The sequence below is a fragment of the Salvelinus sp. IW2-2015 genome, linkage group LG33 (assembly GCF_002910315.2).
Source record: "Salvelinus sp. IW2-2015 linkage group LG33, ASM291031v2, whole genome shotgun sequence".
NCBI lineage: Eukaryota > Metazoa > Chordata > Actinopteri > Salmoniformes > Salmonidae > Salvelinus > Salvelinus sp. IW2-2015.
Genome location: NC_036872.1, coordinates 23,470,239 through 23,488,291, shown reverse-complemented (window position 1 = coordinate 23,488,291; position 18,053 = coordinate 23,470,239). Strand labels below are relative to the sequence as shown.

Genomic DNA, 18,053 nt, shown 5'->3' with positions numbered 1-18,053 from the left:
TTAGGTGTGTTTAAATGGATTTATACTGCACACATTAAATACTCATATACATTGACACAGAGACTTTACAAAGTTTAACAAGGAGAATAATTGATTGCCAACTCAGTTCATTCAGTAAATGTCAACATGGTGGTAACTTTGAGCAATATTCTTGTGGAAACAATGTTAAATACCAAATGCACATTTACATATAATCTTAAACAATTTAGATATTTAAGTTTCCTTTGCAAAACTATAATACACTGAACAAAAATATAAACTTAACATGCAACAATTTCACAGATTTTACTGAGTTACCGTTCATATAAGGAAATCAGTCAATTTAAATCAATAAATTAGGCCCTAGTCTATGGATTTCACATGACTGGGAATACAGATATGCATCTGTTGGTGACAGAACRTTTTTTTTTWAAGGTAGGGGCATGGATCAGAAAATCAGTCAGTATATGGTGTAACCACCATTTGCCTCATGCAGCGCATAGAGTTGATCAGGCTGTTGTCCCACTCTTCAATGTTGCTTGAAGTTGCTCGATATTGGCGGGAACTGGAACACGCTGTCGTATACGTTGATCTAGAGCATCCCAAACATGCTCAATGGGTGACATATCTGAAGAGTATGCAGGCCATGAAGAACTGGGACATTTTCAGCTTCCAGGAATTGTGTACAGATCCATGCGACATGGGGCCGTGCATTATCATGCTGAAACATGAGGTGATGTAGGTGGATAAATGGCACAACAATGGGCCTCAGGATCTCGTCACGGTATCTCTGTGTATTCAAATTGCCATCGATAAAATGCAAGTGTGTTCATTATCCGTAGCTAATGCCTGCCCATACCATAACCACACCGCCACCATGGGGCACTCCGTTCACAATGTTGACATCAGCAAACCGCTCGCCCACACGATGCCATACATGCTGTCTGCCATCTGCCCGGTACAGTTGAAACCATGATTAATCTGGGAAGAGCACACTTCTCCAGAATGCCAGTGGCCATCGAAGATGAGCATTTTTCCCAAATGAAGTCGGTTACGATGCCGAACTACAGTCAGATCAAAACCCTAATGAAGACAATGAGCACGCAGATGAGCTACCCTGAGACAGTTTGTGCAGAAATATTTTGGTTGTGCAAACCCACAGTTTAATCAGCTATCCAGATGGCTGATCTCAAATGATCCCGCAGGTGAAGAAGCCAGATGTGGAGGTCCTGGGCTGGCGTGGTTGCCCCTYGTCTGCGGTTGTGAGYCACTGCCAAATTCTCTAAAACGACGGAGGCAGCTTATGGTAGAAAAAATTACATTTAATTATCTGGCAACAGCTCTGGTGGACATTCCTGCGGTCAGCATGCCAATTGCACGCTCCCTCTCAACTTGAGATGTCAGTGGCATTGTGTTGTGACAAAACTGCACATTTTAGAGTGGCCTTTGTTGTCCCCAGCACATGCGCACCTGTGWAATGATCATGCTGTTTAATCAGCTTCTTGATATGCCACACTTATCAGGTGGATGGATTATTTTGGCAAAGGATAAAGGCTCAGTAACAGGGATGTAAACAAATTTGTGCACAAAAGTTGAGAGAAATAAACTTTTTGTGCAGACCAACACTTTATATGCTGTATTTATATTTTTGTTCAGTGTATTTAAAAAATGTAATCTTATACTGTTTAGTTATTTTAACCCCTATTCTTCACATCCATCGTGCACCTTCTTCTTTACATCTAAAATGGTGCGAAACACAAGATGCAAAAACACAGAGTCCCCTCATTTAGCAGCAGCTAGTACATGATCAAGTAGAGCAGTACAATAAATAAATCAAGCAATTTATGACCATTATGACATTAGAGAATGAACAAAATAAATAAAAACTAACATTATAGAAATAAGAAAGTGCATCTTCAATTCTTGAGTAAGCAATCCAAATGCCCAGCAATCTAAGAAGTACTAGGTAGGTCGGTATGTTTTCTATTGAGGTCACCAGCACTCCATTCACCTGAGATCCAGGTAACAGTCAGTCTTCATCACCGTCTGAGAATAAGATGCCATCCTCTTGGTCTTCGTGTGTGTTGTCACCTAAGGTGCGTCACCTAAAGAACTTGTCGATGGTGTTCCGAACTGGGCCCAGGGCTTTGGCCTTCTTAGATGGGGGCGGGGGAGACGAGCCTCTCCTGGAAAAGTAGCCAGAACGAAACACAGCACATTATTTAATGGCGTCAGACCGAGGCTCTGCATCTGTCCTCGTGCTCCTAGACCTTAGTGCTGCTTTTGATACCATCGATCACCACATTCTTTTGGAGATTGGAAACCCAAATTGGTCTACACAGACAAGTTCTGGCCTGGTTTAGATATTATCTGTCGGAAAGATATCAGTTTGTCTCTGTGGATGGTTTGTCCTCTGACAAATCAACTGTAAATTTCGGTGTTCCTCAAGGTTCCGTTTTAGGACCACTATTGTTTTCACTATATATTTTACCTCTTGGGGATGTCATTCGAAAACATAATGTTAACTTTCACTGCTATGTGGATGACACACAGCTGTACATTTCGATGAAACATGGTGAAGCCCCAAAATTGCACTCGCTGGAAGCCTGTGTTTCAGACATAAGGAAGTGGATGGCTGCAAACGTTCTACTTTTAAACTCAGACAAAACAGAGATGCTTGTTCTAGGTCCCAAGAAACAAAGAGATCTTCTGTTGAATCTGACAATTAATCTTGATGGTTGTACAGTCGTCTCAAATAAAACTGTGAAAGACCTTGGCGTTACTTTGGACCCTGATTTCTCTTTTGACGAACATATCAAGACTGTTTCAAGGACAGCTTTTTTCCATCTACGTAACATTGCAAAAATCTGAAATTTTCTGTCCAGAAATTATGCTAAAAAAATTTATCCATGCTTTTGTTACTTCTAGGTTAGACTACTGCAATGCTCTACTTTCCGACTACCTGGATAAAGCACTAAATAAACTTCAGTTAGTGCTAAATACGGCTGCTAGAATCCTGACTAGAACCCCAAAATTTGATCATATTACTCCAGTGCTAGCCTCCCTACACTGGCTTCCTGTTAAGGCAAGGGTTGATTTCAAGGTTTTACTGCTAACCTACAAAGCATTACATGGGCTTGCTCCTACCTATCTTTTACGATTTGGTCCTGCCGTACATACCTACACGTACACTACGGTCACAAGACGCAGGCCTCCTAATTGTCCCTAGAATGTCTAAGCAAACAGCTGGAGGCAGTGCTTTCTCCTATAGAGCTACATTTTTATGGAATGGTCTGCCTACCCATGTGAGAGACGCAGACTCGGTCTCAACCTTTAAGTCTTTATTGAAGACTCATCTCTTCAGTAGGTCCTATGATTGAGTGTAGTCTGGCCCAGGAGTGTGAAGGTGAACGGAAAGGCACTGGAGCAACGAACCGCCCTTGCTGTCTCTGCCTGGCCGGGTCCCCTCTCCACTGGGATTCTCTGCCTCTAACCCTATTACAGGGGCTGAGTCACTGGCTTACTGGTGCTCTTCCATGCCGTCCCTAGGAGGGGTGCGTCACTTGAGTGGTTGAGTCACTGACGTGGTCTTCCTGTCTGGGGTGCGCCCTGGCATGATGACTCCTTGCTGTCCCCAGTCCACCTGGCCGTGCTGCTGCTCCAGTTTCAACCTGTTCACCGGACGGGCTACCTGTCCCAGACCTGCTGTTTTCAACTCTCTAGAGACAGCAGGAGCGGTAGAGATACTCTCAATGATCGGCTATGAAAAGCCAACTGACATTTACTCCTGAGGTGCTGACCTGTTGCACCCTCGACAACTACTGTGATTATTATTATTTGACCATGCTGGTCATTTATGAACATTTGAACATCTTGGCCATGTTCTTTTATAATCTCCACCTGGCACAGCCAGAAGAGGACTGGCCACCCTCATAGTCTGGTTCTTCTCTAGGTTTCTTCCTAGGTTTTGGCCTTTCTAGGAGTTTTTCCTAGCCACCGTGCTTCTACACGAACCAAAACCCAAAAGACAACGGACTAGAACGGCACACGCACTGCATTGCTTGCTGTTTGGGGTTTTAGGCTGGGTTTCTGTACAGCACTTTGAGATATCAGCTGATGTAAGAAGGGCTATATAAATACATTTGATTTGATTTTACTGCACAATTCTCACTGTCTTCACCAGTATCTGAAACCTTCTTGTCAACTTCTGGTCAATGTTTTAATCTACCACACAACATTTGTGTTTAATTAAGTCCATTGTGAATGTGCTGACTTTCAAGTCAATTGACAACGTTAATTGATCAATTCAAAGCTAGGGTGTCCTTAACACGATGAGTCAGTAACCATGGGTACATTTAATCAATTCTCTCTCTCCTCTCTGAGTGACACTCCAATCTCTGATATATACATCCTGAGTCAGAGATATGTCTAAGAAGATGTAGCTAGTCTCACCTTTTGCTCTTGCCTTTCTGTGGCGCTCTCCGCAGGGGCTGCTCTCGCTCTGTGGAGGGAAACAGGAAAAGCCATTAGGAAAAAATGAATGACAACTGTCTAGGTTCGACAAGCAATTTAGTCATTTGTGTTCTTTTCAAAGCTATACAGACTGCAACCTCATATGGAAGATTAGTTAAGAGGAAACTGGAAGAGACTTTCTTTCCATTGTCAGGATTGAATGGGTGAAGAAGTGATTTACCAGAGGCAGTGAGAAGGGCAGGGGAGGCCCCACAGTGTGAAATGAGATGTCTTCTCTCTCTCAAAGGAAATCAATACACAGCCCCCACAATACCATGTCACTGAGACAGACAGACAGACTGGCCTCACAGTGGCCAAACAAATTCTTCTAGTTTCACCCTTAGACCAGGTCAGTTTCACTCTTTCTTGGAAGAAAATATACTCAACCTCAATTTACAATCTCCTGGATTACATATGGAGTAAAAACAGGCAGAAACAGGACCCATGTAAACACTGGGGATGTGACTGACATTGGAAGCGCATTGAAAACAGGGTGGGAAAGTTCTTGGTCTATTTTAATGACAATTTGGTATTTTATTAGGATCCCCATTAGCTGTTGCAAAAGCAGCAGCTACTCTTCCTGGGGTCCACACAAAACATGACATCATACAGCACATTAATAGACAAGAACAGTTCAAGGACAGAACTACATGTTTCTGGGATGTGTTTTTCCTATTCATATTAATACACTTTAAATTTGGCCTTGTATAAGAACTACAAGACACACATTCATGAACAATGTGCAACAACAGATCAGAACAGCCGTAGTTATAGTCCATACTGTCATTTGCAAAACAATATGTATTGAAAAGCTTAATATAAAGAAAGTTTGAAGATCAGCACTAAATCAGGTAGAGTAGTGTATACCTTTTATGTTAATGTATTTAATCCAGATATCAGTTTTTGTTCTGTACCATTTACATTTTGTAAATCATGTTGGTGCTTTGTTGGACACATTTGAGTTGTCTTTCGGTTTCAAGCGTGTGAGTTATTTACAGAACTGAACAAATGGAGCTCCATTACGTGCGGTGCGTTCGGAGTGTGTTCGGACCCCTTGGCTTTTTCGCATTTTGTTGTGTTGCAGCCTTGTTCTAACATGGATTGAATTGTTTTTTCCCTCATCGATCTGCACACGGTGCCCCATGGTGACATGTAATGTGTGATCAATTATTAAATAAAACATCTCTGAAACACTGACCTTTGTGGGCAGCAGGTGTTGCATTGTGGGTGGTGCGGTCCACAGACGCCAGTCCTTCAAGCTCATGCAAGACCTCCTGGTTTAGACAGAGGTTAAAGAGGGTGAGGTTATCGGTGTCCTGTGTCACCTGACACACTGGGCAGGTGAGGGCGGGTTCTCTGGGGTCATGTGACTCAACCTTGGGCGTAGTCATTGGCCGAGGGCCACCTGGGGACAACGGACGAACACGAGGGTCACTTTGAGATGAACCCTTCAGGATGTTAGGGTCTGTAACTCTAGGTATAGACACACCTCCATTTGGACAAGTGTTAAGGCAGACAGGGTTCAGGCCCACAGCGTTTAGTGAAATATTAGTTGTACTAGTCTCATACAGAAGTAGTCCTTTATGATCACCTGCACTAGAGTCCAATCGAAGGCCCAATGAGTCCAACATGCACCTACTGAGTGGGTCCCTACCTTTCTCCATCAACCCCTCCTCCCTCCTCCTTTCCCCTTCAGCTATCTCTTTCTCCTCTTCCCTCTCTTTCGCCACCTCCTCCTCACAGACACTGGAGCCTCTCTCTAGTTCTGTGTCTGTGTGAATGTTGTGCTCCATAGGAACCCCACTGAGACACTGGTCAACATGTCTGTTGAAGACTGTCAGGTCTGTGGTGTTCACCTCCCTGAAGCACACAGGGCAGGTCAGACTGTCTGTCCCTGGCTCTGTGGACCAGCACAATGAAGTAGACACATGGGCCTCTGTGCTGTTGGCTGTAGGTGCATGTGTCATGTTGTCAGAAGCTGTCAATGCACTCATAGAGAAGTGTGTCTCTGCTGATGTATTTGGATTATTCTGAATGGGTGTCTGTGTCTGTTTGGGCTTGGTGGCTGATGAGGCTGGGCCCAGTCTGGTCTCTAAGACGTTCCACTTTCCATCCTCTGGTGGGTTCTCTCTCTCAGCTTGCAGCCGCAGCCTCTGGGCGCGAGTTTTTTGGAAGATGGACTGCTGCTGCTCCCCAGTCCTCCCCACCTCCACAGCTGGGTACCCAGGGGTGATCCTCCTGCCCCTGGCTCTGCTGTACCAGGGAAGGGCAGGGAAAGGGCTGGGTCTGGCCTGGAGGCTTAGGTTGATGCTCTTTCACAGGCTTGTGGGAGGAGATCTGTGAGGAGCTACTGGAGTCAGCCCTGCCTTGCTGGAGGAATCCCACAATGCTGTTCTGCAGGGGTTTCTTGTCGTCAGCGCTGACAAAGCTGGAAACTCGAATGCCTGCAGACACGCAAGGGTTGATTTTAATTAAAGATAAGAATTAATAACAGAATCAGTAGAAAGTACTTCATATATTATTGATATATACAACATACATGAATGGTGATATTAACTTCTTATGGCTGCAGGGGCAGTATTGAGTAGCTTGGATGAAAGGTGCACAGAGGTGCCCATAGTAAACTGCCTGCTCCTCAGTCCCAGTTGCTAATATATGCATATTATTATTTGTATTGAATAGAAAACACTGAAGTTTCTAAAACTGTTTGAATTATGTCTGTGAGTATAACAGAACTTATATGGCAGGCAAAAACCTGAGAAGTTCCACTTCCTGTTTGGATTTTTTCTGAGGTGGCAGATTTTCAACTAAGCTCTCATTGAAATTACAGCGAGATATTGATGAGTTTTCACTTCCTACGGCTTCCACTAGATGTCAACAGTCAATAGAACTTTGTCTGATGACTCTAATGTGAAGGGGGGCCGAAGGAGACAGGAATTAGTCACCACTGCCTCAAGCTGACCATGCTTTCACCTTGCGCGTTCAAATGAGGAGGACCTCCGTTCCACCGCTCATCTAATTCTCCGGTTGGAACGTTATTCAAGATGTATGTTAACAACATTCTAAAGATTGATTCAGTACATCGTTTGACATGTTTCTACTGACTGTTACGGAACTTTTGGACATTTCGTCACGTTATAGTGGACGCGCTTTGTGACTTTGGAATTGTTTACCAAACGCTCTAACCAAAGTAGCAAATTGGACATAAATAACGTACATTATCGAACAAATCAAGCATTTATTGTGGACCTGGGATTCCTAGGACTGCATTCTGATGAATTTCATCAAAGGTAAGGAAACATTTATCATGTATTTTCTGGTTTCTGTTGACTCCAAAATGGCGGCTAATTTTATTATATTTCTGAGCGCCGTCTCAGATTATTGCATGGGTTGCTTTTTCCGTAAAGTTWAAAAAAAATCTGACACAGCGGTTGTATTAAGGAGAGGTATATCTATAATTCCATGTGTATAACTTGTATTATCATCTACATTTATGATGAGTATTTCTGTTGAAACGATGTGGCTATGCAAAATCACTTGATGTTTTTGSAACTAGTGAATSTAACGCGCCAATGTAAACTCAGATTTTTWTATATAAATATGAACTTTATCAAACAAAACATGCATGTATTGTGTAACATGAAGTCCTATGAGTGTCATCTGATGAAAATAATCAAAGGTTAGTGATTCATTTTATCTCTATTTCTGGTTTTTGTGACTGCTATATTTCGCTGGAAAAATGGCTGTGCTTATTGTGGTTTGGTGGTGACCTAACATAATCGTTTGTAGTGCTTTCGCTGAAAAGCATATTTGAAATAGGACACTTTGGTGGGATTAACAACAAGATTACCTTTAAAATTATATAAGACACATGTATGTTTGAGGAATTTTAATTATGAGATTTCTGTTGTTTGAATTTGGCGCCCTGCACTTTCACTGGCTGTTGTCATATCGATCCCGGTAGCGGGATGCAGCCATATTAAGTATTTTTTTCCAATGGTATACATTTAAACCAGTGAGAGAAGGTAAGTTAAGATTACCCATGAGCCTCAGTCTCAGTGGCTGGGGGCTGACGTTGTCAATCTCAGTCTTCAGCAAGTCCTTAGCGACAGCAAAGAGCTCGTCACTCGTAGCAACGGCACACGGCAATGTCCACGCTCTGGTTTTCATCTCAAAGTTGACATTTTTAAGCTTCAACGTCACCGTCTTGCCCTGGAAGAAAACAGAGCAATGACATGGTGAATTACAGGATACATCTGGTTGAACCTGGCGATGGATTCAAAGGACAAAACAGACATTGATTTGACTGATAAATGACACTAAGTGAAAAAGGGTCAAAGACATTTTCCTAAGACCGTGACGATCATCCCCAAGCAGCCTATTCCCCAGGCTGAGGATCACACMGGTCCCTGGTATTCTCCATAATGGCTCTCTATTTCCTCCAGGTATCAAAAGAACATTAGGGCTCAGCCAGGGGGTGATGGCCGTGCCAAGGCAGCTCTCTCTATCGATTGGGAGGGGAACAGACGCTCTAGTAATTGTGTGAGATGCTTCTTAGAGACAGATTGATTCTGGGATCCAACACTGGTACTGTGATGTTCTACGACCCCAAAATACCCTCTCAATACCCTCTCTGAGGAAATATCCTTTCTGTTCAAGAACACAGAGAAAAAATAGGCAGCCAGACAATGGCTGTTCACAATGGTGCTGAATACTAACACCGGCCATTACACAGTTCCATGTACTGGCGAACGGTTTTGTATCACATAATAGCCACAAAAAGACAAATACTAGGGAATCGTTTTTTGATTTCAAACATTTTTACTATGAATCCAAGTGAATTTGTGTTTAAGTAAATATACTCTAAGCGAGGAGAAATGTGCTACACAACTGCACTCTATTCTAGTAATAACCTATACTATTACTAAAAGTGTACTGTAATGAACCGAGCTGTACTTTTCAAACCTCTCCTCGGGGACCCCCAGTCGTTCCATGTATTTTAACTATTCCACATCTAGCACAACTGATTCAACTTGTCAACTAATCATCAAGCCTCTGAAAAGGTGAAACAGGTGAGCTAGTTCAGGGCTACAACAACATTGTGAAACGTCTGGGGGGTCCCCGAGGAGAGGGTTGAAAACTACTGCTGTGGAGTACCTTGAGAGCCTCCTTCTGCAGGTCCTGAGCCAGGTCTTGACACAGCTGCCTGCACAGAGAGAACTGCTCCTCTAATGCACTCATCTCTCCAAATGTCCTGACAGAAAATGAAGGAGATAGAGAAACATGTTGGATGTGTGGAGAGTATTAGAGTATGTCCATTATTTATCTATTTATTTCACATATACAGTAAGGTCCAAAAGTATTTGGACAGTGACATTTTTTGTAATTCTGTCTCTGAACTGGATATGTGACATAAATAAATGCATTTTAACTGAAACAATGACTATGAGGTTAAAGCGCAGACTGTCAACTTTAATTTGAGGGTATTTTCATCCATATCGGTAGCCTAGCAAGCCACCTGATCTCGCAAGCTTACATGAATGTTCACTGCACAGCGGCAATCAGTCTGGTTATTATGAGGCGATCACATTGGGTGAACCGTATCGAAATTACAGAACTTTTTGTACATAGTCCCCCCTGTTTTATAGCCTGACAACTCACACCACATTCTTCCGCTGGTCTGTCGTTCGCTACATACTTTAGTCTGAGAATGCCATCATTGAAGTCGATTGTTTTATACAACACCCCTCGTCACCACAAAGTCAGCAATTAGATTGTTTCTAACTAATCAGAGTATCTAAGCCAATGACGAATTTTAAAACCACCACTTTACACACATGTGTTCTGGCTCAACCCATCGGTTTCTGGACTATTCAGACGGCCCCCGAATGTGTTTGCATTRGGTGAAAGGTCGGGGAGGTACTCAGATCCAGACTCATTGCGGAGAAGAAACTAACGTCCGTAGGCGTGGCGTTGCGTTGCGTTTGGCTGGAGCAAGGAGTCAGGGTAGCCAGGCAACCCAAATTAACTTGCGGATGTAAGTAGTCAAAAATGTAGCATTTGGTCACATATTCCTAGCACGCAATAACTACATCAAGCTTGTGACTCTACAGTTTGTTTTGGTTGCATTTCAGATTATTTTGTGCCAAATAGAAATGAATGGTAGATAAGGTACTGATGAGTGAGAAAGTTACCCACCCAAAATGGCTWACCTCCCATTATTGGTAATGGTGAGAGGCCTCAAACTTTCTCACTCATAGTTATTCACGATTCATCCATTATTATCCATAATCATGGTAGCATCAATATTAATGTAGAAGTGTTCAGAAATAAGTATTCTATTCTTATTTAGAATAAAAGTGACTCCAAAATGACAAATTATTTACCTATTATTTAATTATTTCTATTCGGCACAAAATAATCTGAAACACAACAAAAACAAACTGCAACAGCATTCAACACGTTTTTAGTCATAAGCTTGATGTAATCATTACGTGCTAAGAATATGGAACAAAATACTAAACCCTTGACTACTTTAATACACATAAGTGAATTTGTCAAAATACTTTTAGTTCCCTAAAATGGGGAGACTATGTACAAAAAGTTCTGTCAGTTCTAAACGGTTCACCCAATATGGATATAATAACCTCAAATTAAAGCTGACAGTCTGCACTTTAACCTCATAGTCACTGTCATTTCAAATCCTATGTGCTTGAGTACAGAGCCAAAACAACAACAAACATGTCACTGTGCAAATACTTTTGGAGCTCACTGTATGTTGCCAGAAAAGAAAAACAACTACCTCTCTGTGCTCATGCTTTTTCTCTCCCCGTCCCTGTAAGTAAATAAAAAACAGACAGACTCAAGTCAGATGACTTGAACTCATTTGAAGGATTCATCTACTGTATAGTTGCCCCTCTCTGCCCTGCCCACCCCTTCTGCCTGCCCGGCCAGCACCTCTCAATGTGTGTGGAGCCCAAGCCCAGGGAGATGTCGAGGAAGTGGTGCCAGGATGTCTCAGAGAACAGCAAGGCCAGCAACGCCATCTCCTGGCCAAGATGGATACAGCTGGTGATACCTAGAGCTCCCAGCATCTTCTCTGTCACTTTCCCAATGCCTGATACCTGTCACACCAAAATACCATATTTTACGCATCTTTATTTGTAGGCCATCAGCTTGCAACACGGTCCATAAKAAATATCCTTAAGTAAGCATCCCTTAATAGGCTGTCTAGGTTTGGGGCTGAGGTTAGGTGTATAGCAGCCTACCTTCCGGACTGGCAGGTCCTGTATGAATACCATGACAGCCTGTCGGTTAGAGGGGAGTCTGTACTGGCCGTTGGGTTTGTTCTTATCACTACACACCTTGGCCAGCATCATGTTTGGGGCAATGCCTAGAAGAATGACCAATAAAAGACACATGGCAAATGTGTTACAAGCTTGATGTGACTACATACAGAATAGGATGATGAAGTTAGACTAGGATAGTAACATATCAAATGTTCCCTGAGGTATTTTCACACAACTATGTAACCCTCAGCTCTGTTGCAATAGACACTTCATAGGGAATTTGGGCTCCCGAGTGGCGCAGCGGTCTAAGGCACTGCATCGAAGTGCTGGAGGCGTCATTACAGACCCTGGTTCGATACTGGCCTGTATCACAACCGGCTGTGATTGGGAGTCCCATAGGGAGGCGCACAATTGGCCCAGTGTCGTCCGGGTTAGGGGAGGGTTTGGCCAGTGTAGGCCGTCATTGTAAATAAGAATTTGTTCTTAACTGACTTGCCTAGTTAAATAAAGGTTCAATTAAAATCTAAATAGGGTGCTATCTGGGACTCAGACAATGTGTCCTCTGAGGAAAATGAACACACAGCGTCTCTCTCACCTGCGCTGGCAGTAAGGGCGGTTTTCTGCTCGATACGGAAGCGCATCTCTCTCACCGCCTCCTCGGCACAGGTCCCAAACACCATCACATCTCCCCCAGCCCCGCCCCCAGGAGCATCCTGCAGAAAGGGGAAGGAGGAGCTGGGGCTGTCCTCAAACAGGACAGGAGACAGACCCTCTACTGTCTCCTGTAGGCCATCACCCTGCTCTTCAACTAGAGAGAGAGAGAGGTGTGAGATGAGAGATGATTCACAGCTGTGTGTCCATGTCTCTTATCTTCTGACCCCCTTGTCATTTGTTATACTTGACAGGTGACAAAAGTGAACTAGATAAGAGAAAGCGAYAGGGACTACACATACATAGTTCCAATCCCTTCTAATTTAATTTCTGTCAGGCAGAAAATGAAGGAAGAATTAGATGAGGCTTATGCTATTAAGCTCTTAATAACCCTCTTTCCTTTTGTTATATCTACCATAGAACATTTATCTGCCTTTGTATCGCATTCGAACTACTTACAATTGACTCTCAAAGTTGTCTTACAAATGACAACTTTATCACAGTATGTAACATATAACTGCAAAATGGGTTTAAAAAAGGAATCCAACAGTGTAACAAATGAACATGACACATTTATTACACCGTAATCCACTGTATTTAGACACCGACTCCTGACCTGGCACTGACACGGATGTAGCTGTCCCAGTGTCGTTGGCCCGGAGACGGTGGGTACGCAGGGCGTCTGGCCAGACCCTCCTCTGCTCCAGGTGCCCTCTGATGTTCAGGTAGGCCTCGTCCAGACTCATGGGAAGGAAGTGAGGGTCATAGTCTGCAAAGATCTCCCGGACCTAGCAGAGGAATAGGATGATTAGTGACCCATATGTCTGTTTGGGGAGGATTTATACATATAGTAAAAGCCTCACTGGCCACTGAAACACTGTGTGTGTGTGTCAGATCCTTACTTCAGCACTCACTGCTCTGTATTTGTCAAAGTRGGTTGGAACAATAACCAGGTTTGGGCAGAGCTTCTTCGCGATGAAGCCAGGCATGGCGGCACGGACCCCAAACTTCCTTGCATGGTAGTTGGAAGTTGTCTGAGGAGAGTGGATAAAACAGATACAAGTTGTAGACACAACCTGGGGCTCAATGAGGTAATTGTTGTAGTGCAATAATGGGCCATCTTTTAGATCCAGTTAGAACACCATAAACTAGTTCATACATGAAAGAGAACCAGTGAGAAAGATCGCCAGATATGAACCTCCCTCTGGGTAGCGAGGATGACTAAGTCAACAGGCTTGGCTTTCTTATTTTAACATCACATAACAAACTATATAATAATAATAATATATAATTATACATTATTTTGCTTGTCTCCATAGTCTTACGTGGCCAACCTTCCAAATCCTGTCTCGCTCACGAGAAGCCTGGGTTTATACACTACATGAGTGTATGTATGGCCAAAAGTATGTGGACACCTGCTCGTCAAACATCTCCTTCCAAAATCATGGGCATTAATATGGAGTTGGTCCCCCTTTTGCTGCTACAACAGCCTCCACTCTTCTGGGAAGGCTTTCCACTAGATGTTGGAACATTGCTGCGGGGACTTGCTTACATTCAGCTACAAGAGAATTTGTGAAGTCGGCACTGATGTCAGCGTTCCAATTCATCTCAAAGGTGTTTGATGGGGTAGAGGTCAGAGCTCTGTGCAGGCCAGTCAAGTTCTTCCACACCGATCTCAACAAACCATTTCTGTATGGACCTTTTAGAGTTAACATTTTCCTTCACTGGAACTAAGGGGCCTAGCCCAAACCATGAAAAACAGCCCAGCCAAACCCAGATTCGTCTGTCGGACAGCCAGATGGTGAAGCGTGATTCATCACTCCAGAGAGTTCAATGGCGGTGAGCTTTACACCACTCCAGCCGATACTTGCCATTGCGCATGGTGATATTAGGCTTGTGTGCGGCTGCTCAGCCAGGGAAACCCATTTCAGTAAGTTCCCGACGTACAGTTATTGTGCTGATGTTGCTTCCAGAGGCAGTTTGGAACTCGGTAGTGAGAGTTACAATCAAGGACAAACGATTTTCACGCGCTATGCGCTTCAGCACTCGCCGCTCCCGTTCTGTGAGCTTGTGTGGCCTACCACTTTTCGGCTGAGCCGTTGTTGCTCCTAGACGTTTCCACTTCACAATAACAGCACTTACAGTTGACCGGGGCAGCTCTAGCAGAGCAGAAATTTTACGAACTGACTTGTTGGAAAGGTAGCATCCTATGATGGTGCCATGTTGAAAGTTGAAAGTCACTGAGCTCTTCAGTACGGGCCATTCTACTCCCAATGTTTGTCTATGGAGAATGCATGGCTGTGTGCTCGATTTTGTACACTTGTCAGCAACGGGTGTGGCTGAAATAGCCAAATTCCCTAATAGGAAGAGGTGTCCACATACTTTAGGCCATGTAGTGTACGTTGCTAGCAAATTAACAGTCCTGTATAGAATCTCACCAGCATGCTCATAGAGCCCACGGCCATGGGTTTGTCCTTCAGGTCAAGATAGTCTCTCGTCTCCACCGCAGCGTAGAAGGCATCCATGTCCACGTGCACAGTGACACGGCTCAAGTCACAAACCCTCTCCAGGTCAAAGGTAATCTTTTCCACCTACAACAAGATGTTCAGAGGCGACAGAGCTTCAATCAAATTATAACAACTAAATATATGGGGGCGGCAGGTAGCCTAGTGGTTAGAGCGTTGGACTAGTAACCGAAAGGTTACAAGATCGAATCCCCGAGCTGACAAGGTAAAAATCTGTCGTTCTGCCCCTGAACAAGGCAGTTAACCCACTTTTCCTAGGCCGTCATTGAAAATAAGAATTTGTTCTTAATTAACTGTCTTGCCTAGATAAATAAATATAAAAATATACTGTAGAAGCTATAAACTTACTGTATCTGTGTGTCAGAGGTCGCATAATACCTATGTGTGTGTTTTTTAAATTTTATTTAACTCGGTAAGTCAGTTTACAATGATGGCCTACCCCGGCCAAACCCTAATGACGCTGGGCCAATTGTGCGTCGCCCTATGGGACTCACAATCACAGCCGGTTGTGATACAGCCTGGAATCAAACCAGGGTCTGCAGTGACGCATCTAGCACTGAGATGCAGTGCCTTAGACCGCTGCGCCACTCGGGAGCCCGCGTGTGTATAGAGCCCGCCTGCACTGTACCTGTGTTTGTGCTTTGCTCAACTGTTGCTCAGTGATGTGTGCTTTCTGCAGCATCATCCTCTCAATGCGCTGGTTCACCTGCTGTTCCTTTTTCATCTCGTTCTCATAGAACCTGGAGCCCTGTAGGAGAGGAAGGTAAACACAGAGGCTGATGACCTCCAGTAACTGGCCATGTTACACTGTGAGAAGAGAACACACTGGGCCTCAACACAAGTGGGTTTGTCAGTTCCTGTGCCATTACATTACAGTAAGGTAGCTAACTAGGGTATTAACTCAGAGTCTAGGCGAGTGTTAGTTTGGGTGTTTGGATACAGACAAAAGTTCTCAAAATGGTACCTTGGTGATGATATTGTTTATCTTGTCCCTGTCAAGGCCCTCCATTCCAGCCTTGTTGTTGTTGAGGGCCATTCTGGAGAGGAAGCCCTCCCCACTGGGGGAGGTCCCCCAGTCTCCATCCTTTACCTCAAGTGAGACCCTGCATTTAATACATAAAGTTAAAGTTAAACCAAGCAAGAATAATTATGGTAACTAAGTTAACAAGCTAGCTACCACAATATGTACCAAAAGTTGGTTAAAAATATTCTAAACAGCTAGTAACGTTTGAAGCAAGTTTCCAACTATCAATGACAAAAACAAAATTATATTTTGTTTGTGTACTGGCCGAATTTGGCGCCGTTATAAGTATCTTCTTTGCCGATGCATCCTGTCTTCGGTCTTCACTCCTGAGTTTTGAATTTGCTTCCGCATGCTAGCAACGTCATTAATGGGCAGGACCGGAGGTGCAGTCAGAGAGGAAGAGGTAAAGAGAGAGGCCCAACTCGACGGAAAATCTGTCTCCCTCCAGCAGGTGGCGTTTTAATCTCTTTGCACACCAAGCAAGGAGTTTTTGTATGTAGATCAATGAGTTTAGAATTTGGTAAAACGTTAAATGAAAGACCTATTTGCAACGTGAGGTTTATTTGATTGAATAGAATTTTCGTAATGCTTAATTTGTTACGAGTGTACTGATATAAAGGTACAATATAAGTAGGACACATGACATCCCCGCAAAACACTTTATATCAGAGTTGTCTCGAGATGGCTATGCATATTCATGACATGAGGCTAGTAGCATAGCATCTCTCTATTGAGTTCAGCACAGGTGGCAGCTGAGGGAGAAAGGCTCAATTGGAACGGTCGGAACCGAGCAAATGTAATGGCATCAAACACCTGGAAACCATGTGTTTGATGTATTTGTTACCATTCCATCTACTCCGCTCGTCATTACAACGAGATCGTTCTCCCCAATTAAGGTGACACCAACCTCCTGTAGAATACAGGTGGTTGAAGTCAACAACCCTCATCAAATATTCAAAAATTTTGGAAAATAATTAGATCCACAAATCCAAAGAAAGGATATACGGGAGCTAGACAGCCTGCTGTGCTGCTTTGTGGACAACTACTCCAATTGTTAGGGCGGAGAGACAAGTATCTTGTCTCTATAGAAGTAGAAAGAGTTGTTCCTGCAGGAATGCCCGGCGGGTAGAGAGGCCAATTGATGAAGAAGAAGCTGGGAGCATGGATTTTGTGGGGACGGTTGAGTGGGAAAAGGCTACAGAGACAAGCGGGAACCACAAGAACTTTTGTTATGAGTGTGGGGACCTACTGCCTCTACCTAAGCTGGAGGAGACAGTCTTCTGTTTCAGCTGTGATGAAGGAAAGAGGAAAAGGAGGAAGAAGGCYTCGAAGAGAATGAGGAAAGCAGAGGTTGAGGTTGAATTTGATGAAGATGGCAATAGAAAGGGAGATGGGGAGGCGAAGAAGACTGGTGGCAAGTARAAGCAGAGCAAGGAGTATGCCAGGTCAAGTGCTGGAGGTGAAATAGAAATGAGTGAGAGCGAGTTAAATGGAGTGGAAGCTGTGGTGAAGAGCTCGGAGCCCGAGCCTTTCATCAATGGACATGATAAAGAACAATCTCATCCAGTAGGAGTGACATTTTTTGAGAAAGTGAATCCTTGCCTTTTGGCTGATCCATTTGTGGTTTCAGGGTGGGTGGGAAAGGAGTTGGGTGCAGCTGAGTCATTGAAGGTAACACGTAGTGGGCTTGTGATATTTGTGTATGTTTCTTCTGCCCAGAGGGAGCGAGATCGGTTTATTGCTTTGCTCTTAGGAATAGGGCGCCATTGAAAGGAGTGATTACTGGGGTAGCGGTAAATGTGAAGGTGGACCAGCTGAAGGGGAAGATTCCCGGTGTTTGTGATGCTTGTCGTTTGGTGCGATGCAGACTGGGTGGCATGACTGGTGAGAGTCATTGCCTGTTCTTTTGAGTTTTGATGTTGTCTTTGCCCGATAAAGGGATGTTAGAATATTGTTGTGTGTTTTAATGAGTATAAGGTTAATGTAGGGTAATTGTTGATATCATTTTTTCTCCATTTTGTTTTGTGGATCAAAGTATAATGGATTTATACCCCGGTCAAGTTGTTGGTGGTA

At 43.7% G+C, this 18,053-nt stretch overlaps 1 protein-coding gene across 1 annotated transcript; it reads right to left on the bottom strand.

Annotated features, from left to right (window-relative positions):
* Positions 1–5: 5 nt before the first annotated feature.
* Positions 6–16,328, bottom strand: LOC111958249 (DNA polymerase kappa). The gene is given in 16 exon segments (XM_070436883.1): positions 6–2,165; positions 4,432–4,480; positions 5,690–6,713; positions 6,715–6,935; positions 8,532–8,703; positions 9,649–9,745; positions 11,294–11,326; positions 11,449–11,615; positions 11,760–11,884; positions 12,376–12,588; positions 13,048–13,219; positions 13,334–13,465; positions 14,870–15,022; positions 15,585–15,704; positions 15,921–16,059; positions 16,246–16,328. Coding segments are annotated over 15 exon segments (2,835 nt in total). The 5' UTR covers positions 15,993–16,059; positions 16,246–16,328; the 3' UTR covers positions 6–2,080.
* Between the last annotated feature and the right edge of the window lie 1,725 nt (positions 16,329–18,053).